Raw genomic sequence first — 24,167 nt, forward strand, 5'->3', positions numbered from 1 at the left:
TGGACTTGATTCATTCTCACAAAACAAAAGGCCTTTCACACCAGTTCTTCCAATTCTTTGAGGCAAACCCACAGGAATCACTCATAGMGTAATAGCAGTTGGAAAATGCACTGGATTCCCAGCTCAAACAGCTGGAAGAAAAAGACCMGACTTCCAGCAAAAAGAAACTGCTTTTAAAAGTGAAGCACATTATCTTGCTCACATTATTATAACAGAACTTTCAAATATAAAAAAGCATTTAGTAAAAATTTTATTTGAAATGCAGCATGAATCCGTAACCATCAGCATTAAACCATAACAGTTTTACAGAGAATTTGTACAATATGACATGTATTTCTATACATGCTCCCCCCATCCCCTTTTTATTCAGTCATTATCAAACAAACAATAATTAGACAGGAATAATAAGCATTCACTTCTAGAAAGAAAACTTTGGCATGTATACAACTGGCTAGTTAAAAGTAAACAGTGGTAGATTCAAGTCAGAAAGAGACCCACTCGTTTTGTTTCACAGCATTTTTGATCAGGATGAAGCTCCCCAGCACTACTTCCTAGTTAATACAAAAAAAAGCGAGTCTTTTTTCAGTCCTGAACACTSAGTTACAGCACAAAACCATGTTAAGGGAGATGTAAAAAACTGAATTTTTAACTGTAGAAGGTGTCAGCTTCAAAGCAGCTTAGGTCAAAGGGATTTTGCACACSTTGGTTTGGTCATGAATAAAACCTTGAAAGGTTTGCTCATGTTCCTGAACTCTKTGTCACTGAGCTATTTCCCCACTTGGCACCACTGGCAACTTCTCCTTTGAATTAGAAAAAGCAGTTTGCTCTAAAGTCATGTCCACTGCAGGAGTGCCAGAAAAATSTGAAGTTGTACTGGGCCCATCTTCTGTCTTGAGTTTCTGTCACTGCTGTTGGCCCCTTACACACCTTCCTACCCATCTACAAAAGGAGGGAAAACGATTTGCAAGGCATTTCTTCCTGGCATACAGCAGACAATGCTTCCATTTCAAAAACCAGAAAGCAATGAAAGAACCCCTGAATTATTAATAAGAAAAAACAAGCCTCCTTTGAGAAGAATTGGTGATTCTCCAAATACTTACAAAAAATACAGTATTTATACAACTTCTCCAGAACTATTATAATTAACATATTTTAACGTAGTACTAACAAAATAAATCCAYAGATACAAATGGTTGCACTTCAAAGCAGGAATATGTACCCCAGATGTTGATTTTGCTGCAAATTTCATTATTGCTGTGGAACAGAGTGGTTAAGTCATGGCAACAGGAGCCTCTCTTTCTTATACACATCAGAGGATCTAATTTGGAAAACGTTCTCCAGCAAGTCAGAATAYATTTCATGTAATTTTTACAGTTCCTGCTAAATGTTTGTGATCCAAAGTTGACTGAATCATGGTGCCACKGGGCACAAATGGCAGAAGAGCAGAGGCAGGAAAGGTAGAACAAGTAGCTCAAGTCAGACTCACTACTTCTTATTCCTGGGCTTCAGCTCTTCTGCTGCATTTCGCAGAAAAATGTAGTTTTTCTTTTGTGGATTATAAAATTCATGACCCTAAAGAGAAAAATAATSTGCATTTACTCTCTTCAAAGAGGAAATATCAGCACTACTTAAAATGTAAGAATATGAATATTCCCTTAGTTTGGTTTATTAAGATTTAATCTTATATCCTTTAAGACCAGATATAGGACCACTCTGGTGGATTAGGAACAGCTTTGACAAGCAATTACAAGAACTATACCTATAAAATTTAAGGGACTTTTATGCACTTTTAAAGTATAAAGTATTTTTATTAAAAAAATAACCATTTGTCTCTAAGTTCTACTTTACAGATCACTAAGCACTCAATATGATTTAAATGTCATTCTAGGCAGAGAATAAACTAAACCTTTWATGGCCATCCAGCTTCACTTTACATTTTCTATCTTTTAAATGACATAAGGCTACATTTTTTTCAAAGCAAAGCCCAAGTTCTACAGGCAACTGCAGAGATTTTTGCTCCCCAGCTGCAGATGCAAATATCCTATTTTGCATATTTGAATCATTTGCATCCACATTACCAAATAAATACCCAAGTATCCAAATCAGGGAGAGTAAACACTATTAAAGCTATTAAAGTCCAACATGTAAGCTGGAAATCACCAGCTATGGACAAGAAATAGTTCAGGGAAGGAAGGTTAGTACTCAGCACCTTCTGATTTTACTACTTAATATTGGTTTACAGATCTGAATGATACCACTGCAGTCTACCCAAACATTGGAACTGAAGAATTCATTGCCCTGACACCAACAAATATCTTACTGTGGGCAGAGGACTGGATACACTGCAGCAAATTAGAATTTAGTTCTTCGTGACAAGCAATCAAGTTAATCTATGTGATTTTTGCATTMATTTCACTCAAAACCATGAGGAACATTATCCTCCAAGCACCATGAAAATTAAGTTACATTTCAAGCTTGCTACCCCTCTTCTTAAACTATTAAGAAGTATTSATTTTCCACAGAATCTGGTTTGCTGTGGTTCTGCTGCACCTGTACCGTTCAGTGTGCAAGAGGAATACATAAAAAAGCACCACCACTACCTCACTGAGTGGTAGTGAAAATTTAATGCAGGGCTTTCAAACGCTGGGATAAGTTTTTATAGTCAGTCCCAGCTTTTTTTCCTGCACAAGCAGCAGAGATGTGCATTTCACAAGATCTGTGGGAAGCTGTTAGGGTGCCACACTGCCCCATGACACCGCCCACGGTACAGTGTGTGTGAGCAACCACAGCAACCTCTGAATCAGACAATTTACATTTTGCTCATCCACATTTGCAAACCAGCATCATTTAGCAATCTTGTCCAGCTGAAGCTAAAACACCAAATCCACAACTTCAGTGTCAAACTTCATCAGGTAGCCAAAATGGCCATTTTTTAAGTTTTCTTAGAAATTAGAGAGACACAGCTACTATTTATAGAGAACAGCAAAAGCCTCACAGGAAAAAGTCTTAGCTGTCAACTGCAAGTGTGAACATGAGTCTAAACCTTTCTTACCTTTGACCAATCATAGCTGGAAGCATAAGCAAATATATTGCCATTGTGGTTGAAACAACAAGCAGATATTGGCTGGTCCAGCTGCTCTGAGGTTTTTAGCTTTGTCCGTGCATCTTTATCCCAAAAGCTGAATCTCCCATCAGATCCTACTGTGGCCAGAGTACCATGGACAGGGTGGAATGCTATCCCATTGACCTGCAGAACCACACAAAACAGCGTGTAAACCTCACATATTAACAGGTGATGGCAACAGTCACAGCAGATATGCTGAAGCCTACGAGAGTAAATACAGAAAATTTTAACTAAATACAACTCTTAATTTTTTTAAAATCTTTTCAGTATATCTTTGGGGAAAAAACTCAAAAAACAACCAAAGAAAAACCACCAAAGCAACAAGAAAAACATCATCTTTTTTTTTGTAGCACCTAAAAATTCAGTGCATAATGCCATTACAAGTGTCAGCTCCACTTGTTGACAAGAAGATTCAATGAAAGGCTGATCTAGTGCTTGCTTTATGGGAAGTATGAGAATTTGCCTTTCTTCTTAGAGTGACTATGACAGGTCTTTAAACATGTCTAAGACAACTTTAGGCAAGATAAAAGGTCAAGAAGAACAAACAATTCAAAGCAAATTTTACATTAGGAGTGTATAGTGTATATGTGGTACATGTTGGATACTCATTGGATACTCACAGCATAGATGTCCTGAGGTGCTGATGTGTTTGTTCCATTGGAGCGATGACATTTAAAAGTGAAATTATCTTTTGCACTGGAAATAGAAAATAAAAAAAAAGTAAAAGGCTTGCTTTTTTCATCACTGTGAGCTAAACAATAAAGAGAAGATGCTTCATTAAACAACACTTACGGATTTGGGGGGTTGATATAATGAATAGCTACTCTTCCTTCAATACTTCCAAGGGCAAATCCAGTTGGTTTGTTCACTTTGTCTTTGAAAATAGCAACACAGCGATGCTGAATGTGAAAAAAACACAAAGGAGTTTTACACAGAGACATCTTTTGCACAGAGATACAAAACATCMAAGACATCAAGGCAAGGTAAAACAAAACCAATAAAAAGGTCAAGAGGTCAAATTCTGCTGAAAATTTGGGCTACAGTATTTAAATTCCTAAATCCTTGCTAGATCAGCAACATCAATGCCAAATCAAGTCACTGCCATGGTAAGATAAGTTGATTTTAAAACACTGCATGATTTTACAAAAGATGTCAAACCCAGAGTGTCAACAATCTATAAATACACTCAAATACTATTATTTACCTGGTGTTTAAGAGGAGATTCTATCCTTCTAAATTCAGAAGGTTGGTTCTCTAACTGATAAACTATCAAACCCCTTTCTGCAGTGGCCACAGCTGCCATAGGATGAACCTGGATAAGGYAAAATAATTTGGAAGAGAGATGTGTGTTAATTAATTGTGTTAATAGCACTCAGTGCTATCCCACAGAAGCCCCCAAAACTTACTCCCATTCCCAGTTACCCAGCTGGCACCAGTTCACCACACACCCTGACTTACCACATCTGCACAGTAACATCTCTCAGGGAGCTGCAGGGTCATCATAGGTGTTGGTGAACGGGTATCCCAGAACTGAGGGGAACAGAAAAATAAACAAACTCACACTTGGAACTCAGGACACTTAAAATTAACTACAGGAGAAAGAATAAAACTGGCACCAAGATGTTTCCTTCTTGTTATAAGCAGAATAGTGTAACTCTCTGTGAAGTAAGGTTATTCCACTATTAGAGACTAATCAAATATTTTTACTTCACAGAAATATGTTTATACACGAATTACCAGCACTCTTCGTGTCCACTTGTTCAATAAAAATCATACCTTCAAAGTTTTATCCCAGCTTCCTGTCATCACACAGCTGTAATTTGGTGCTTTAATCCAATGGATTGTCTTCACAGGWGCATCATGCTGAAGCAAAAAAGGACAAACACACATACAAGAAACAATCATTAGAGCCTGCCTTCCTAAATTGTACATAGTAACTAATTTCACTCACATAATTACATATTCTACAAACAGACATTAATTTCTAATTTRAGAATGTAAATTGTAATCCCTGTTACTGTCACAGCAGAATGCTGGTATTTCTGAACTGAATTGAATRACTAAAAAGTATCTTTCCCTTTAATGCAGCAAGGTGACTTGGTGAGATCACTGCAGCAGTGGAAAGAGCTCTCTTAAGTACAACAGAGAAAACAGGTGCATAGGTTATTCAAAATCATTTTGATCACCTGTTGGAAGGGCATTTCACTATCAAAAATAAAAAAAAAATTAGAAAGGTTGCTTTTAATAAAAACAGAAAAAGAAAAAAACCCATCCAGTAGTTTAGGCCTTACTTACYTGTGCAATCTGAATTGCCTGATTACTGTTGAGATCCCACATTTTGGCAGTTTTATCACAAGAAGCAGTAAATACTTTACTCCCATCCTAAAAAACAAGAATAAAACCAAGAGATTAACTGGCTCCATCAGAAAACTGTAAAGTSTCATTCTCTTCTAGTAACAGTGTACCATCAACGTAACATGTACAAGGATTGCAAGACAAAGAAGAAACACAAAATCAAATTTATTTATGACTATATTATAAAAGAGCAAACTGCTGGCTTTTATCTAGCTCTTAATACACTTCTAAACTCACTTTTAGCTTTCTTTCTTACACCCATGCTAGTCTATCCCATTAGGACACATTTACAGCAATCTGAGTCTTTACAGTAACTTTGGGCTGCAGCTACATGTGGCACTCGTGTGCCTGAAAAGCACACACCAATTTATTTAAGGCTTTGKTAAAAATTGTGTATTTGCTCTTAAATAAGAACATACATCACTCCAGCAGGCATCTAGTACAGGCCCTGTGTGCATCTGCTGAGCCTTTGGAATTGTCTGTCCGTTATCCTGAACTTCCCAGCAGCGGACCTGGAAGAGGAAAAGCAAATGCAGATGTGATATATTTACAGGAACTTCAAAAACTTGTCTTGAAGACTCCAACCTTAGTYTATCCAACAAAAAGCATGGTTATAAATACAAGAGTCTGGGGTTTTTTCAGAACTACTGAAGCCTTATTTTTCTGCTTATGTTCGTTTCACCTGTAGAGCCAAAACTCAACCCAACTTCAACTCCACCTCAAAAAGTAGCTTATAAACTTGTAACTCCTCACCACACTGTCCTGAAAAACCTTTAGCCCTCAGCTGGGTACAACACAGCAGTCAGAACACAGCAGGCCTAGGCCTGCTGGGATCTCATCCTTCAAACCCAAAAAAACTGCAATAACTTTGTCTGATAACTTAAACAATAACTTAATCTTTTCGGGACTGCACTGTCAAAGTGGATGATTTATCAACTACGTCAAACTTAGTGCCTTGGTACCWGACATAAATTTTGCAGCTCTTCAACAAGTTAGGTTTTCAGATGCCCTGGCACAAGCTTTTAGGATCCCATTTTGCAGTTTAAGTGTTTTATTTATCTGCACATATTATTGCAAGTACTTACATCATTTGCCCATGATCCTGCAATAAGGAAATTACCMGGCAGCGTTGGTGGACTAAATGCTAAACAAGATATGCTGTCATCAGGTGGAGAYGTTACTTCAATATCCTGTAAAAGACAGGAGACAGAGCAGAATTTGGCACATTTGAAAGCTGTGAACTGAGCTTACTAGTTTTATAGAATGGGTCAGTATATCCTGCTGTGATACACGAACATACACAGCAGCACGGGGGGCTGACACACGTACCTTCATCGGGTTGTGGTTATCTGCTGTGGTGCTGCCAAACATGCTGGTACCTCCCGTACCAAACCCCGACGTCGATCCGAACAGACTCATCCTTGCCCTGCAAACGAGCAAAAAATATTGAGCTCTGCAAGGCCCTCAAGCGTGCCCAGGGTGTCTCATCGCAGCCACACCAGCACACCTCTGGGAGGCACCCAAGGATATACAAATATACCAAACAAAATTTGAAAAAATAAAAAACCGAAAAGACGCTTCTCGTTGCTGCTGGATCCCCCACAACTCCCGGCTGCCCACCGTACCGCGGATCCCTCAGGGGCCGTGCCCCGGCAGAGCCAGCACTGCCATGCCCCTCACTGGCACCCGGGGCTGCGGCAGCCCGAGCSCGGACCGGGCTCTGCCCGTGTGGCGCACACCCCAGCCGGGCTCTCTGCCCACCCCCGGACCCGCCGCTCCCCGGGGCTCCCTGTCCCCATCCAGCAGCACCCGGAGCGGTCCTCGGGCGCTGCCGGGGCCGGGGCCGCCCTCACGCACCGATGCGGGGCCCTCTCCGGCCCGGTAGCAGCGACACGGCAGCGGCGAGCGCGGGACGGGCCGGGCCGTGCCTCCTGCGCAAGCGCCGCGGGGCGGAGCCGCGGCTGCGGCCTGGGCGGGCGGGCGGGACGGGGCAGCGTGGGGGCGGAGAGCGGCGGAGCGGGGCGGAGAGAGGCGGAGCCGCGGCTGCGGCTGGGGCAGGAGAGGCGGGGCCGGAGGAAAGGGGCAGAGCGAACGGAGCCACGGCTGCGCTCTGGGAGGACGGGGCGGGACGGGGCGGAGGCGCGGCTGCGCTGTGAGGGAGCGGGGCGGGATTGACTGCGGCTGCGCCCTAAATAGCGGTGCGGGGCGGGGCGGGGCCGCGGCTGCGCACTGGGACACGGCCCGGGCTGGGCGGAGCTCCCGGSCGGGCCCCGCCCCTCTTCACCGCCCCGCCCTCTCCTCAGCACCCCGCCCTCTCCGTTTGCTGTCCCGGAGCTGCGGTGCGTGTCGCAAGTTGGATGATTTTTAGGGATGTCCCCGAGCCCCAGGTGATCTGGCCCTGCTGTGGTRCAGCTGCCTTGTGTTCCCTGGGTTTGCAGTGCTTGGGCATCTGCACGCCGACCATCATCAGTTGTAACACTGCTTTTAACTGTGCAATTAATAAAGAGGATATTTCGTTAAATTTTAATACTGATGTAACAGCTACGAAAACCCCCAACTAGATGTATCTACTGCAAATATCGTCAGTTAGGTCCATGCTCATGACTCTGGAGATCAATTTTGGAACTACTTTCTATACAGTCTGACTCCCTCATATAAAAATTATTTCACATTTTAATCACCACAGTTTTCTGCTTCTTTTTACTGTCTTAGAGCCAAATAAATAAATAAAATGAACAAGGGATTCTGTTAYGATGTGCATGGTTAACAGAATTATTTATTGAATTCTTAATCAGTAACATCTGCTTTCTTATTTGTTCGTTGAAAACAAATAGTAATTTGATTGCTGGAAGGTTTATAGATGCTTGAGATATGCAGCAATAAAGAATTATTTCTGGCTTTTAATCTGAATTTATAGTGAACAAAAACCCCCCCAATGTTACACGTAAAAAAAAAAAAAAAATCCAAAAGGAGGCATGTGCAATAAATTTCACTCCCTTCAAAAATAAAAAGCTTGGTACAGCATCATCCTGTGCTTTAACACAGAAGCAAAACAATTTCTGGATACATTTTTGAACTTCACRTTTTTCTGGCCAGAAAGAACATATTTCATTATCTTTTCTGTGTGTACCATTGCATTTGGCACCGTTTCACGGCAGAAACCACAGAATGGAAATAGCAATATTCTGCAAAAATCATAATTTCACTTATGGTTTGAACGAAGAAAAAGAGAAAATTAYAGTCTAGATGCAGTGATAAAGAAACAGAACAACAAACTGACAGATACTTCTCTGTCTCTGCACCTTTTTTTCTCTCAAGAGCAGTCWAAATAAATAAATAAATATATAGAAAAAACATTTAATTTGCAGAGCAGCATTCATAGCCATCCACCAAACTGCAGTTTGTTTGGTAAGTAGACTCTGGACAGGTAATCTGATGAGAGAGAAGTTAGAACTTGAATTTCAGCTTTCAGTTTAGTTGCTGCCAGAATTTCCAGCTAAAAGAGGGAAAAAAAAAAGATAAAAATATTAATGTGGGATGCTGTAATTGTGTGATCCAGGGTCAAGTAGGCATTTAAGTAAGAAAATTAAATCCATACCTCCTTTTTCCACAGTGGCTGACAAGCAATGTAAGGTCTCTTTTGAATACTTGCTAACTTATTTTCATCTTGCTTTGTAAATGGAATCAGGGCATCTTTGCATATGTTTAATCTGCAAAGAAAATAAGACTCTTAAATTTCTTCATACACTTAAAAATATCTTTTTCTAACTTGTTGCTTGATATGAAGCCAAAATCATTAATGAAAAGAATAATGGATTTAAATGGATCTCTTTRCAGTAAGTCAGACTGCATTTCCTGTCTGTGAAGCAGAGGGATMCTTCTGTGTCTTTTGGGGAAATAACTCACCTCTTGAGATCAGATGGGAGGAGACCAAGCCACTTGATAGAGGGAACAGTGAGGTGGTGGGCCTCAAAAGACATGGACTGAAATAAGAAAGGTCARCTATAACATTCAGTGATCTTTAGTTTAAGTTGGGATGTTCTCCTTCCATTTCTCTACTGAACAGTTCACCCATCTGCCCTCTGCYTTCACCTGTATCTGCCTGCCTTCCATATTGTGTTTCCATACCTTGTCTGTAGTCATGTAGCATGATAATATTTTCTTACTCCTTCTGCTTCTTCTTCTATTATGTTCGACACTAACACAAGTATACTAAGCAAATTCTCACTCCAGAATAAAATCTTTACCAACATAACAYGATTTTGTGGGGAATCACCCATCTCACAAGTTAGGTCCTCCTCCTCCCAACATCCCTTCAGCTTTCACTCCTCTTCTAAGGCAGAAACAAAGTCAAATGATGAACCCTTTTYTATTTGGACTGTCTGAAAACTGCCTGTGCAGCAGAGAAAAATTGTGAAATAYAGTTAAATGGAACACCTGTCATTACTATCCAGTTTCTTTTTGTTGCAGGAASAAGCTGTTTCTGCAGACACATAAGGCCTAAAAACCATATTTTTGTGTTAAAACAAAATGGTAAATGGCAGTACCYATTCTGACAAAGGTTGTAGCATTTCATGCATTCCAGCTTTCAGGCAGTGCTATGAAACAAAGTTTTTGAAGTGGAAGAAATGTACTCACCACAGATCCATATTTGTAGACGCACATTATTTCTACACCTGGGTTGCAGAATACCAAAAGTCAAGTGTGTTTGTCTGCACAATGGGCATGTTTAAGGAGACTTTAAAARTTCAGTTTTATGGCATAACAGTTATGGCTTTATGATCTTTATGGTTTACATATATCTTTAGATTATGTCAAAACAATAATCTGAGATAATATATCACCTTCATATAGTTAAATGTTTCACATTGTGTGTAGTCAATTCAAAACCAAGGATAATCAGCTTTTACATGTTGTCCAACATCTATTATTAAAAATGTCTGTCTTTACCCTTTATATGTGTAATTCATATCTCTTAATATAAYTGCTTTGAGCAGCTGCTTCTCATTTTGCAGTAATCTTCCTAAGTTCAAAGTATCAAAGTAGATACAGAGCCTTCTGATTGTGTAGGATTTCTGGGCTCCCAGAATCTTTCCRTAAGAGCAAGAAAGGACATTCTAAACAAATTTTTCTTTCCTTTTATGCTATTCAACCTCTACAGATTTACCATGTGGATCTGCATCCATAAGGGTGAAAATAGGAATTTTAAAAGAATCCCACAGCTTCCTGACCAAAAGTCGTGTATTAAGATCTGGTATGCCTCTTCCCTAGAGAAATAAAAGAAAAGCAGACAGTTTCAAATTAACTGAAACAACATCTGGCTACATRTGTGTTTACATTTGCCATTTAAAAGTAAGCAAACAAACAAATGCTGGCAGAAACGTTTCTCCTGCAGCTGTTTTGCAGGAAAGTTCTATGCTCCTATTTTGGCTCTGTGCAGAGGGAAGGCCAGGCTTGGGGCTGCTGGGCAGGTGTTCTGGATTACAGGCACTGCACAAGTATCAGACATTGCACTGTTTAAGGGGTTAATTTATGAGGTCTGGCAGTTGATGTATAGATGTACCCTGGTGTCTGTATGAGCTGGTGTAAGAAGACCACTTTTTATCTCAAATATATATTTATGGCATTAATGGAACAATATAAAACAAGTTCTTGCTATGCCTGACCAGAACTGGACTGCTCATAGCATGGTAGAAGTGCTTATCTCTCTTAGAATGGGGAAATTTTTTTCCCTCATTGTATGCATATTTCATTTACACATTCTTGTTAATTCTCCTGGCTCCATATCTGTTTCAGTACAATCCAAAATCAACCAATTTTGTTTCATTTGGATCTGCAAAACCCAGATCCTTAAGGACAAAAGGTCACTGAACAGTTGAGCCTTTTTGAGACTGAGCAGCAACTTTTCAGCAGMACAGGAAGCTGATAAGCTACCAAGCTCTAAGTAGACGTTTGGAGGAAATAAGTCTTTAGAATATGCATTTCATATTTCTATGAGGATAATCAAATTTTAAACAATTATTGTTAAATATGTTTCATATTAATTTYATTATGGTCTTTTGCTCAAGTTGAAGAAGATAAAGTATTGCTTAAATTAAGTGTAGCTGGAGGATATGAAATGCAAGATGCATACCGTGATCATGATACATGGGGACACTTTACTGAAGAAGTCATCATCCAGGAGTCTCTGAAAGGTTGCGTCTTTTTCTACAATTAACATGAATTTGGCATGTGAATTTAAATCTCTTGTGTTAAGGCTAGCTGCATGTAAAATGACCCATCACACCAATCAATTAAAACTAGCTGCTCTAAAATACCTGTTCTGGAGCCAAAAGCAGTGATCATGACTCAATTTCAGAGCCAACAAGCAAAGCAAAAATTACCAGAACGTTGTTTAACTTGGAATATTCCTTGTTTTTACTTTATTTTTTTCTGTCTACGATTAGAGTTCTTGCTCAAAGGATACTTTTAATTCCTTGAACATTAGATGGCACAGCAACTGCCTAAAACAACAGAAATGAGATTAATAATTTGAAATAGAGAAAATGATATATTTTAAAATAACAACATTAGGTTATGAAGGACACGATTTCATCCTGAAACAACCATTCCTCCTCTATATACAAGATCAGTTCTGACATTTTCACCTCTATGAGCATATTCAACCATTCATATGCACTATTTTGTAGTGGTCTAGGAGTCCTCCTGTCATAACAAGATTCTTTTCAAAAGTGTTTGTGCCATTGTTGCAGAAAAATGTTCATCATATGGGCATAATGGAGATAATAATAATATCCTGATTAATGTTTTATCTGTCTTAGCCAGGAAAAAATGTCTGCTTGGTGTGAAGATTTCAAATTTAATACACACTTAAAACATTAAAGCATTCTTTTCAAAAGACCATTAAATCCTTTCTTTTACTGACCTATAACCTGATTTCATAAGTATTTTGGAGCAACAACTTGAAGACATGGTAATGTTTACTTTACATCTCCTATTAGGACTGGCTCAATCTGGCAAGCATATGGATAAGAAAACAGGAACTGGGGGAAGAACTTGGTCAAAGAGAATGTGTATATGGAAGTGTGTGGTCTGTTTTAACTTCTGACTGTAAATTTTCTCCAGTGCCAGGGTGGAACAACTCAGCAGCTAAAAGTATGGAGATCAATAACAGGGGTCTTTATGCTCTGCTTACAAAGTATAATGGGCAGCTAACGTCTTTCAATTTTGAAATGACCAACTAAGTCTTACAATGAACACATTTTTCAGAAGTTTGGGACAGTCAATTGAATTAATTTGTAGTCAATTCTGCTTTCATACTCTGCACTGCTGTAGAAAATCTCTCAGGACTAGGCCAGTCGAATCCCATCTCCTTAAACCACTCTTGACTTGTTTTCTCACTCTGCCAGAATTCAATCTGTTGTGCTGTATGTTCAGAGGGCCCAGGAATCTTTGGTTCAACAACACTCATTTGACAGAACACTATCATATAAAGCCTAAGATACATCACATATACACCTTCCTCTGCAAGGCTCCCATGGCTAAAAACCATATCCAGAGATTTATTCCTGGTGAGTCTATAACTGAACTTCAGAGTTACAATACAGTCATCTATTTTATTCATCCAAGTTGTAATGCCTCAATTTGCTACATGCAGAGGTTTGCTACAGCAACCTGAGCTACAAGAAGTGCAGGATATCTTGTACAGATGCTAGGGATTGCTATTTGTGGTTTATAATACATACTGTTGTACTGCAGGTACAATTCACTTTTGTACCATCCTCCTCAGTGTAACTTAAATTACCAGCAACAAAACCTTTAGTTGTGGACAGCTGGAAAAAACAGTAAGTTTTATAAAGTAAGTGGGAAGTTACAGGTGGACATGTTACTGTATTGCACAGACAAAACAAAAAATCTCTGAAAAGAATTCTGTCTGGTACTAAACAGCGATTCACTGCCATCAGACTTTCAAATGCTAAGAAATGTTGTCCTCATGGACATAAAGGCTTACTTATAATAACTAATTTTAGATACAAAGGAACCCTTGTAAGGCATGAGATACAAGTAAATTTGACAGGCTGTTGCATTTCTGACGTACTTTAAGTTTTCATTTAACCCCCAGTTAGCAAATTAATTTGAGTACAAACTGCTGAACAGGTGTCTTGCACTCTGAAGTTTAAGCACTGCCTTCACTAGATGGTAACAGCCACTGTGATTTTAACTGGCAGTTTTGTCTCAAACTCTTTGGAAAAAAGCAAACTCTATGATCTGTGAAGAAATAAACCTTTTGAGTGCCACAATGAACCATAATTAGGTRTCAATGGCACCAATGAGACTTCAAATTTTAACTATTTAATTCCTGCGGATAACTTTTTGTGATATTTCCCCTTTCAGTTYAGTCAATTTAATTCAGTTTAATAAGATTTGGAAATAATTACAATAACATTGATAAGAAGGCACTTACTATATGTAGACTTCTCCGAGGTATCTTAAGCATGCAAGAAATGTCATTGATTATTTGGTCCACTATACTTTGGCTGCCAAATAGTAGAGTATCTGAGTAATATATATCTCTATSAAGACAAAATATTGTATTTTTAATTATAATACTGAAACACCTGCAGGCTCATGAGAATTTTATAAACAGTGTGGTTAATGAGACAAATCTAAAGCATTCCACATACAGGAATCCTACAGGTTTGCATCCTATAGGTTGTTTTTTCACAAAAACATACTTAAAACACAGCTTTTTTTGAAATTATAGAAATTGACTTTGTTACCTTTTAGTTGCATAAGTGTTGCTCTGCACCATCTTATAGATCATAGATAATATTTTGAGCACCAATGCTGAAAAGAAATACATTTTACAAAATGTTCTATCAATTTTCAGAAATGCATATACAATCATTTGTCTTCATATTAAACCGTAGTTTTSTCCCATACATAAAACTTTGAAATGTATTTTAATGTGCTGTGAAAATACAGAGAGACAGTGCTAATCAACAGACRAATTAATTTCTAGCATAATGAGAAAAAATATGAGAGAGTGAAGTGAGGGAATGTGTGCTCTGATGTCCAGGCCAAGAAATGGAATGACTGAGTTAGAAGTGGAAATGAGCTTATTGTCTGTATTCCAAGATTCCTTTCCTAGCCAGCTTTTTGAATAAGGGTGATGTTTTTATATTAAGACCTTTTGAATATGCCTTTAGTTGATATCCATTCAGGGAGGAGAGAAAGTCCAAGAATGTTTTATTGATCTCACTATCACTCACTATAATTTAATAGAGAAGAGAACAGCTGAGGGGCTGGTCRTAGTATCAGGTCATATCAAACACACACCTCTAAATTGCAGGGCATAATGTTTCAATATTTTCATGGATTTTATGAAGTTGTGAACTGAAAAATAAAAAACCAAACAAACCAAAAAAACCCCAAAAAACCAAAAAAAAACCACAACCAAAAAAACCCAAAAAAGCCCAAGAACTCTTCTTAGGACTTCTATTTAACTTACCAAATCTTTTTGCTGATTGAGGGCAGTCACTTCTTATTTGTTTTATAGTACTTCGTGGTATCATCTGCAGACCTACAGAATCTTTAAATCTAACACATTGCAAACAAATACAATCAATGGCAAACTCACTGAGTATATGTAAATTGTTTTTGCAAGGTAACTAAGACTCAGAAATCTCTTTCCTATAATCAGATACACTGGTGCTGTTTCCAGACTCAGCACAGAAACCGCCAGCTTGAGTGGAACTGGGAAGAAGGCAGGAAAATGTTTCTCAAGATGCTTCCAGACTGAATTAAAACATAAAGTAGATAAGTTTCCAGACAAAAGTAGAGACAAGAGAAGTATTTTATACATGTTTAKAACTGTTAATGTATCAGAATCAATTATTACCTGGTATGAAAACAAAAGAATAAATGAAAAGAAAAAATGTGAACCATTATTAAAATAAAAATGAAGTCTGACACAAGTGGTTTCCTGATGTAGACTCTATGAAAAAGAGTTACTATTTCAGAATACAATAATATTATCTAATTTATGCCCTCAAATTATTATCAGATTAACTCAATCAAATTCTGTTATTAAATTTTGAAAACAAAAAGGTGGTGTGTCCTGTTTCTAAACAGTTGTTTAACCTAAATGAGCTCTACTATTTCATGCTTTACCATTTCACATATGAAGGKCCACATTTTACCAAAAGAAACTGTTACTTCATTATTTAACTTAAAATTATATTGCTGCCTTATGGTATGGCACTCATGCCTTAAAAGCAGTATTTTTATTTTAGAGTTTCATGTATACTTTTAAAAAGTAGGGGTGATGGAATGGCTATAATTTTATCTCAAAMCACATCAAGTTTCTGAATTCATTTGTCCAAGGTTTTGCTCCGAGCGTCCTTTGGGTGGCAGAGCACACACACTGCACAAATCTGCAGGGACAGCCCAATGGAGCATCTGCCTGCCAGCTTTAAAGTAACTTTCTTGCCTTCGTGTTGAAACATTTTAAAGTTATTTSTGCTTTTCCCTGGCCTGCTCTCAACATTGTAACCAAAAAGGAGGARAACTGTAATCAAGACTCCCCTGAATTGATCTCAGTTAAACCCGGATCAGTCCAATTCTTCCCAGGACTGCGCTCACTCCAGCAGTTTTCTGTAACACATATTTGAGATTACTCATCTCCACCAGAAATAATGGTTCTGCTCTTTTCAATGTGATTGATGACTCTTATTTTTCACATACTGTGATCTTAACTCGTTTTAATTTGAACATTTTCCCCCATATGTGTTCGGATGGTAACTAACAGCTCACATTTGTTTTTCTAGCATGGAATGCCAGTTCCCCAAAGACTGCCAAAAATTGCAAAACTTWGTTATAGTATTTTAATTTTATAGACATCTGAGTGAAACATTTTTGTCAAACTATCAAGACACAAACCATTAAATTCCCTGGAACATACAAGCCTTYCAGTTAACTGATTACCTTCAGGCCCCTCAAGTTTTTTGATTGACAGAAGTTTATTGTTCTCATTAAATTAGTATTCCACCAAAATGTTACGCCTGGAAAGTTTGCTGTGCTTCCTCAACCCTAAATGTTTGTAATGTGTCCACTTACAAGCACCTCTGTAATCTATCAATCTGAATATCTTTTAACCCACTGATGTCCAAAGCTGCTACAAGGCCAGAGATACATTTGTATCTTCCTTTATTCTTTTGATTATGCATTGTAGAAAGCAGCTAATCTCTCTGTTTTGGGGATTTTTCAGTTTAAATGAGTTCCTTCGAAAAATGCTGTTGCACAAGCAACTTCTACAAATCAAAGAGTGTGCTATAAATGAGGACAGATTTCTTTTTCTCTGATCCTCTCTAGATAAGCCGGCAAAAGATCTGAGATTTACATAACATAGTGGAAACTTAGTTTGCTTTGTTTTGCTGGCAATGAACTAAGAACACAACACAATGTAAGAAATACACCAGGGAGAGGTGAGATGAGTCTTCTCTGAAGAATAAAAGAATAGATTTATCACTATCATTTCAAGAAATAAGATACCATGAGGATAAGCAGGAAAAAAAAGAATGGAGGAAGCACTCAAAGGGTTTGGAGGACAGAATTGCCAGTAATTCCTTTCAGCCTAAAACAGGTTGTTTCACTCTAAGACTATCTATTATTTCTGATTTCTACTGCTTCCAGAAAAGGATTGTTTATAGGACCTCCCTTTCTTTTCCAGCCCTTATTAGAGTAGKTTTATGCCATGGCCTGCTATTACTTAATGCATGATGCCTGTTCTGAGTGGTTACAAAGCATTATTTGCCCATTACTTTTTAAAATCATTCACTGATTCTAATGGTTACAGAATGACTATGTATGAATAACTTTTCTGGAAGTTAAATAATTCAATTCATATTCATGCCATTTATATTAATAGAAAGCAGGATTTTGAAATRTTTACTACTTACTCTATGTTCCTCCAATCAGTTCTGTTAGCCAGCGTGAGCACAGGTGCTTTTTTTTGGGCCAGGCTTTGAACTACACCTTGAATAACATTTTCTATTGCTTCAAGAACTTCAGAACTGAAACAAAGACACAGATCATACGATAAAATCTAGTTCTGTTTTAAGTTTTGATCAGCTATCCCCACTCTTAGAAAAACATGGAAGACAAAACTGCTTAGAGCATATATTAGCTTCAGAACTGTGGAGGAATACTTTTGTTTTTTAGTTTTTATTTGCTCAGTTTCCCTAAAACCTTTGCCTTTCCATTCCAGATGCATGACTGCAGGACACAATTTAATATTTCTATTCAATCCTGTAACCATCAAATTTTTCACCAGCTGTACTTTTAGATCAACTGGCTGGTTTGTGACTAATGATTAATGTTTTATTATAAATGAGGTAATATTTGCTTTGGCCATGATTTTGGCAAAGTTGTTTTTAAATGCTATAAATTTAAAAAGTGTTCAAGRGTACAAATACTTCCTGTTGTACCATCGGACATTAACCTTTTGATCTGTTGCCCTGAACAAACTGTTAAGGATTTTAATTACATGAAGGCTCAGTCTCGACAGATGCATGGTGGAAATAATAAAATCTGTATCTTTCAGCTAAAARGACAAAGTAGCCTTACAGCAGATCCCTCACAGCAAAACTCCAGGCTGGTTTGAGTGTTATGACAGATGCTTTTTATTTTCATAAGCAATCTGACTCCAGCATTTCAGCTGTCCTTAAAATTACAAGTGTACTCTACACTATCCTAAGTCTATCAGCTTCCTCACTCTTCCCACTTTGCTAAAACTAGATCATGATTTTTTTAGAGCAATTTAAAGCTCAAGCATAACAAAAATTAGTGTTGAAAACCATAAAAATCTGTGTGGGCAGATGGATGAAAGAATAGATAGCTAGGTAGGAATTCTAAACCACATCATTGCTTTGATGGTCATAAACATTTTACTTATTTATTTGATTCTGTCCACTGTAACTCTCTTCATATTCCAGATGTACTTCAAAGTTTGCTGCAGAATTTGCAAGTCCAGGTTTCTGTTCCAATCCTAATTTCCCCATTTGATAGCCAACAGAAACTGGAAATGCAATACATAAAATACAAAATAGGAGGAAGAGGACAGGAAGTCTACGTGTACCCCCTGCTGATATTCTGCCTCTTTTTGCAGAGATTATCTGAATTTTAATAAGCAAACATATGACACCGGCCAAGTATGCCTACTTAAAATTCACTGTGGTTTAGTTAACAGTGACATCTGAGCACAGAAAGAGAAGGTGCTGCACAGCTCACACTGTTTGCCTGATCGTTTTTAACAGGTTGCAATGTGAGTGGATATTTGTTTCTATACAGAACGAGAACTGATCTTCAACATAAATAGCAAAAAAACATTAATATTATAGCACCCTTAGCAAGCTTACAAGGTACACAAAAGAAACAGTTGCAAATAAAAATCGGGAATGTAATAAACCAACACATGCCAGAACTTCGAACTGTGCATCCMTAAAGTCATGAGCCAGAGACCAAGAACTCTCCAAACAATAAAGCTAATAATATCTTTTTCCTTTTAAAACACCTTCATGATGCTCCCAGACTGTTCTTGCCACTGAGACAGATATACCATGTGCAGAAAGACTCTTTAAAAATTGACGAGGGTATTTTGTTGGTGTAATTCAGTATGCATGTTTTGTCACAGTTTTCTGTATTTCTGTCWGTAGCCACAGACTTGTTGGAGAGATCTGAGGGGATGAAGATGCCGTTTGCAATCTGAGAGCCCATTTGTTTTTTTATTGGATTATGTTTTTGCTTTAGCATGAGCCTGTTAAGTTCAATGGTGCTCTACCTACTTAAGCATTGGAAATGAAAGAAAGTACAGGTGCTATTTTTCACATGTTTTACCTGGTGATGTGGCTCTCCTGAGCAGACAGATTTGTTTCTCTGGAGCTGGTGTTGTTCCCAGCTGGCACTTCAGTGGAACACAGACCATGCTCCTCCATGATGGGTGGCACAGGTCAGTCCAACTTCTCTGGATGAGGAAGAAGCCCTGTTAAAAAAAGACAGAAGAGGTTACCACAGAAATTGGAAATGGCTCTTCTGCATGCCAGATGGAAAACTCATGACCTGAACTTGAGTCAAAAGGTCAGAGAGAAAAGGCAGAAATTTTCTCCAGAAACCAAAGTCAAGGTTTTCCCGCCCCTCCTGAGTGACCRACTGAGGGCTCTTCCCACCCTTCCTGACTGACCAAGGGCTTTTCCTGCTCTTCCTGACCAACCAAGGAATTCTCCCACTCTTCTCAATTGCCAAAGAACTTTTTCTGCCCTTCCAGAACGATCAAGGGCCTTTTTCGGCCTTTCTGACCATCTGCGGGCTTTTCCCGCCCTTCCTGACCAGCTGAGGATTTTCCCGCCCTTCACCAGCTGAGGGCTTTTCCTGTCCTGATGACCAACTGAGAGCTTTTCCCACTATTCTGAACTGACCAAGGGCATTTCGCACCATTCCTGACCACCCAAGGGCATTTCCCACTGTTCCTGATCTCCCAAGGGCATTTCCCACCTGTCCGGACTGTTCTGTGGCCGCTCTTTCTGCTCTGGATGTGCTGAGGGCTTTTCCCGCCTTTTCCTGACTGACCAATGGCTGTGTCCGCCCTTGYTGATTGACAGGTGATGGCCCCGCCCACCCTGACAGGCCGCACTGGACACTGACCCTCAGGCCGTCCATGGAGATGATGGCCAACCATGGCATTGAGATTTTTGCAATAAATCCAGCCAGGTTGGCTAAGAAGTGGCTGAACAACTCATCAGTTCTTTCCTCATCCAGCCATTTTCCTCTTCCCTCAATCTCAAACGTTCCCAACTGGCGGGAAGCTGAGAGACACAGAGCTCCAGTACAATTCCAGCTGTTGAAAAATTCACCTCCTTCATCAAAGTGGAATTCAACTTCTAACAAGATTAAAGATTTAACTCTATGTTTCATCATTTGCCTTCAGCATTCCAAAGGTTTACGATAGTCTTGCAATACGTTGTCAAATCTTTCTCAATACGCTGTTAAAGTCTTGTGTTCTGAACAAACAATAAACCTCAATTCTAAGAGTCATGAAGCACTAGCTTCCAGAGAAGCTGAAATTTAAGAAAAAAAAGGCTGGATTTTTTAAGGCTTATGTCTGAACTGGGGTTGTTGTTGTTCACATGGCATCCCCGGCCAGAGGACAGCACTTCTAAGTGGGTGACACAGCCAGAGACAGAGAATTTGGGAAGAAAACCCACCCACGATGAGTATTTTGGTGCATTTCATCTTAAGGTGTTCAGCTTTTCCTACAAAAAATACAGTCTTTCACTTCAGAAGGTTTGAATTCATTGTGATTGCAGAGAGAAAATGCAGCAATCCTGGAAATGCTGRTGGGATCAGAGGAGCAGCCCCCTGGTACTCCTACTACAACTCCGCTGTATTTCTGCTGTGTTTTTATGTGCAAAGATCAGACCTCCTGCACCATCAGCTCCTTGGCAAAATATCCCAAATTTTACAAAGCTGAACTCTCTCACCTTTTCAGTTATGATATGCCAAGGGATATTTTCAACCTCTAACTATGCCATCATAATTAACTCTTCATAAAGGTCGCTCTGAGAGTGTTACAAGTTACTTAGGACATAAATATCTTAAGGCTTGTCCTTTCTAGAGAAAAAATTCCAAGGCCCACTGTTGATAACATCATCTTTTATGCAGAGCATTCAGCAATTTTGGAAGCTAAGCTTGATCCAGCTCACAGATAACAGCATTTCAAACATTGTGATGCTTAGACTTGTTAACAAGTTAGGTGATGCAGTTTTTAAAATGTTGCTCCATCAGCCACCRCCACTGAACTTCTCTTCTTTGGTACTCGTGTGAGTGAGCCATCCAAATCCAGCCTGGGTAGGTAATTAAAAAGTTCATTCATTGATTTATTTGAGGAAAACCTCAGGCTATGATGATAGGAGCACAAGGTGCTTCAATTAACAGAGGAAAGCCAAAGAAAGGRAAATTAATAAATTGAAGCTTTCAGATCTTTCATCTTATGTCTTTGGCCTTTAGGTATCTTGAGATCACTCCRGAAATATTTATGTAAAATCTCTGTAGCTCTTTCCAACAACTCAACATCAAAATCAACAGATTTTTGTTTGATATGGAACTGCCAAAATTATACCATGCCCCCAGCAACAGRTTGGAAACAAAACTAAGCACATCCAGTTATGAGAAGCCAGTTTAATGGCTTACTTCTTCATAGCATCAAAAAGMAATCATAAAAAACACAACTAAAATACACAGTGCTTATATCTGAGTTAACAAAAACAAGTAATAATAACAAAATYTCCATGCTTCAAACTTTATACTGCACACATATCTGTATTTAAATATAAATAYTTCTAACCAGATAAATTTGTGTCCAGTACATGATAAGTAAATGAACTRCAACCAATAAATGAACTAACAGGTTGTTCTCCCAGATTCGATTCCTCTTTATTTTTTTTCCTTTTTAGATCTGCTTGCCAAAAAAGCCTGCCAAAATTAAATTCCAGATACCTACTGCATATTTAAAACATCATTATATTATGTATATATACATTTACAGATAAATGCTTATAAATATACACTCTAATATGTATTTATATACACTTATAASTATGTATAAGAAGGAAAATCATTAGGAGAGCAAATAAAGAACATTATTAAATGTGAGGATGGGAAGAAGGAAATGAAAGCAGCAGTGGAGGGATGCAGTTGTCTCGTCCTGCCTCTACCAAGCTGTGCAGTAGATGGCACCACAGATACCACAGAAAGTGTTACTGCTCAGAAACTGTTAAATTTAACACTGTGATGAAACAGGAGCCAGATCCATCACCTGCCAATTACATGAAAAGTTACTGATCTATTTTTCTAACGAGCAAAGCCCAGAGAAATAGGAGATGAAAAGTCATTCGCTGCTAACAGCTCACAACTTCAAATGGGATATCTCCTTCCAAATAATGTGGGTGGTTAAAAAGAACAACTCAAAACTAATGGTGTGTGTGCWGTCTACCTGGCTCCAGAGTGAGAAACACCTGCAAAATATTTATTCTGTGGAGAGTGAAATCACTGTAAGAGGATGTGGCATTTTGTTACCACCCCTTCTTTTGGTGTTTTATCTTTCAGCCAGAAATAAACTCTACAGGCCATTCTTAAAAGGAAAAGTACCTTTCATCAAACCTCTGTCGATTTTTAGATCCGTGTTTTCTAACGCTTTAAGGGTAGTAAAGTATTTTTGGTGGCAGGGCAAAATAACAATCTGAGACAAAGAAACACAAAGCAAATTAAATGAAAGAATAGTTTTTCCTAATTTAGCATAAATGCCATCCACACTCATTGATAGTAATTAAGCTACAAACAGGCAGCACTGCAGGGCTGAACATTTGAACACACAATTTTTACATRCTGAGAAGTTTAAGTCTGCCCAGTACTATCTTAGTATTCCTCCCTGTCTTTGAACTGGTCTCACACCAAGATAGGACATTCCTCCAGTCTATTAGGAAAARAAATCTGATTAAAAAAACGTGTTGAAGGGGAAATATGTTGAAACAAACAAATGGAAGATATTTGTGCTAAAATATAACTGGAAAGCAAGAATATCTTCTATTCTGTGTTCATATGACAGCTTGAAAATAGCAGTTTTGGAAACAGMTGCACCATTTCTTCTGGCTTTCAAAAAGTAAAATGTCTTGTTTATTTTSAGTTTCCCTTTTGTTGGCAAAATCCTAGAAAGCATGAACAAACACACAGGTATGATTTCACTCTTTAAACACAAAAATGCCACCTGCTGTACATTGAAACTACTTGAACCTAAACCTGTTGCATTTATGGGAATGCTGCACCAGCGGTGTCATAACCCCAGATTAATGCCAACAGGTAAAACTTGGGATGAACTTTAGACAGTTGTGATTAATTAAAAATCCCTGGGGAAAATGAAGTCAGAGGATGATGTAGGAGTTCTGACWCTGAGTGCTATGGGACATATAAATAATGGGTGGGGCAGTTGATTAACATTCTACTTCACTTTTGGAAGTCTAGATTAAAATCAACCTATGTCATCCTTTAAAATGCATTTGGTGATTTTAATTAAGCTAGTAATGTTAATTAGTCCATMCCACAAAAATGCCAAGGGCACTGTGATGTCATTTTGGATAAATGGCAACCTTTGCTTTAGAGGGTCTTAAGACTGAGTAAAAAGTGTATCAAATGAAAAAAATGGCATAGATGTTTTATCTTCTTTTGTTTTTCTTTCTTTCTTTTTTTTTTTTTTTTTTTTTTTCTTTCTTTGTTCCTTTATTTCTTTTCCCTTGTCTGTTATTTTATTTTTTTTTTATGTTATTTTCTTTTTCTTTTTTTTTTCTGGAGAAGAGAAAACCCATGATTCAAATATAAACATTAATACAGCCCAAAACATGTTATCCTGAGCTGTTGCACAAGCAGTTCTGAATGCAGTGAGATTGCTGGTCGGCCTGCAGTGAAGACTCTGTGCTGCCTTTCCAGGATACACTTTTAGCCCATTCAAACATTTTTCAATCTCTTCCTGCACATTTATAGATCAGCCTTTTCTCTGTGTACAGCTGTGTACAGCTCACAGCCACATGAAGGTGTTAATGAAATGTCTGTTTRTAAAACTGCAGAGTCTGTGCACATAAAT

The 24,167-nt window shown here is 38.4% G+C and overlaps 2 protein-coding genes across 2 annotated transcripts; both read right to left on the reverse strand.

Moving 5' to 3' along the window:
- Nucleotides 1-231: 231 nt before the first annotated feature.
- RAE1 (ribonucleic acid export 1) lies at nucleotides 232-7,422 on the reverse strand. The gene is made up of 12 exons (XM_057378610.1): nucleotides 7,337-7,422; nucleotides 6,809-6,905; nucleotides 6,565-6,669; nucleotides 5,899-5,991; nucleotides 5,420-5,506; nucleotides 4,901-4,987; nucleotides 4,583-4,654; nucleotides 4,329-4,436; nucleotides 3,917-4,023; nucleotides 3,745-3,820; nucleotides 3,053-3,247; nucleotides 232-1,572 (listed from the first exon to the last, which is right to left on the reverse strand). The coding sequence occupies exons 2-12, from the start codon at nucleotides 6,896-6,898 to the stop codon at nucleotides 1,486-1,488; spliced, it is 1,107 nt and encodes a 368-aa protein (XP_057234593.1). The 5' UTR covers nucleotides 6,899-6,905; nucleotides 7,337-7,422; the 3' UTR covers nucleotides 232-1,485.
- A 1,017-nt stretch (nucleotides 7,423-8,439) lies between these two features.
- On the reverse strand, nucleotides 8,440-19,481 carry SPO11 (SPO11 initiator of meiotic double strand breaks). The gene is made up of 13 exons (XM_057378615.1): nucleotides 19,376-19,481; nucleotides 17,440-17,553; nucleotides 14,991-15,079; nucleotides 14,260-14,326; nucleotides 13,944-14,052; nucleotides 13,225-13,311; nucleotides 11,946-11,982; nucleotides 11,613-11,722; nucleotides 10,647-10,746; nucleotides 10,118-10,155; nucleotides 9,386-9,462; nucleotides 9,078-9,189; nucleotides 8,440-8,975 (listed from the first exon to the last, which is right to left on the reverse strand). Exons 1-13 carry the CDS (start codon nucleotides 19,471-19,473, stop codon nucleotides 8,856-8,858), a joined length of 1,158 nt encoding a protein of 385 aa, XP_057234598.1. The 5' UTR covers nucleotides 19,474-19,481; the 3' UTR covers nucleotides 8,440-8,855.
- Nucleotides 19,482-24,167: the final 4,686 nt, after the last annotated feature.

This window comes from Malurus melanocephalus, unplaced genomic scaffold (assembly GCF_030028575.1).
Source record: "Malurus melanocephalus ecotype Western Australia unplaced genomic scaffold, MMel_1.1 scaffold_367, whole genome shotgun sequence".
In the NCBI taxonomy this organism is placed as follows: Eukaryota; Metazoa; Chordata; class Aves; order Passeriformes; family Maluridae; genus Malurus; species Malurus melanocephalus.

What these genes read in the sequence shown, in the direction of transcription:
- SPO11 (XM_057378615.1), bottom strand. Translation starts at nt 19,473, where the DNA reads ATGGAGGAGCATGGTCTGTGTTCCACTGAAGTGCCAGCTGGGAACAAC. An exon ending in TAATGTTCAAGGAATTAAAA is followed by an intron (nt 11,723 to 11,945) that starts GTATCCTTTGAG and finishes TTAACACAAGAG; the next exon opens with ATTTAAATTCACATGCCAAA. An exon ending in CTCCCATCTGATCTCAAGAG is followed by an intron (nt 9,190 to 9,385) that starts GTGAGTTATTTC and finishes TTTTCTTTGCAG; the next exon opens with ATTAAACATATGCAAAGATG.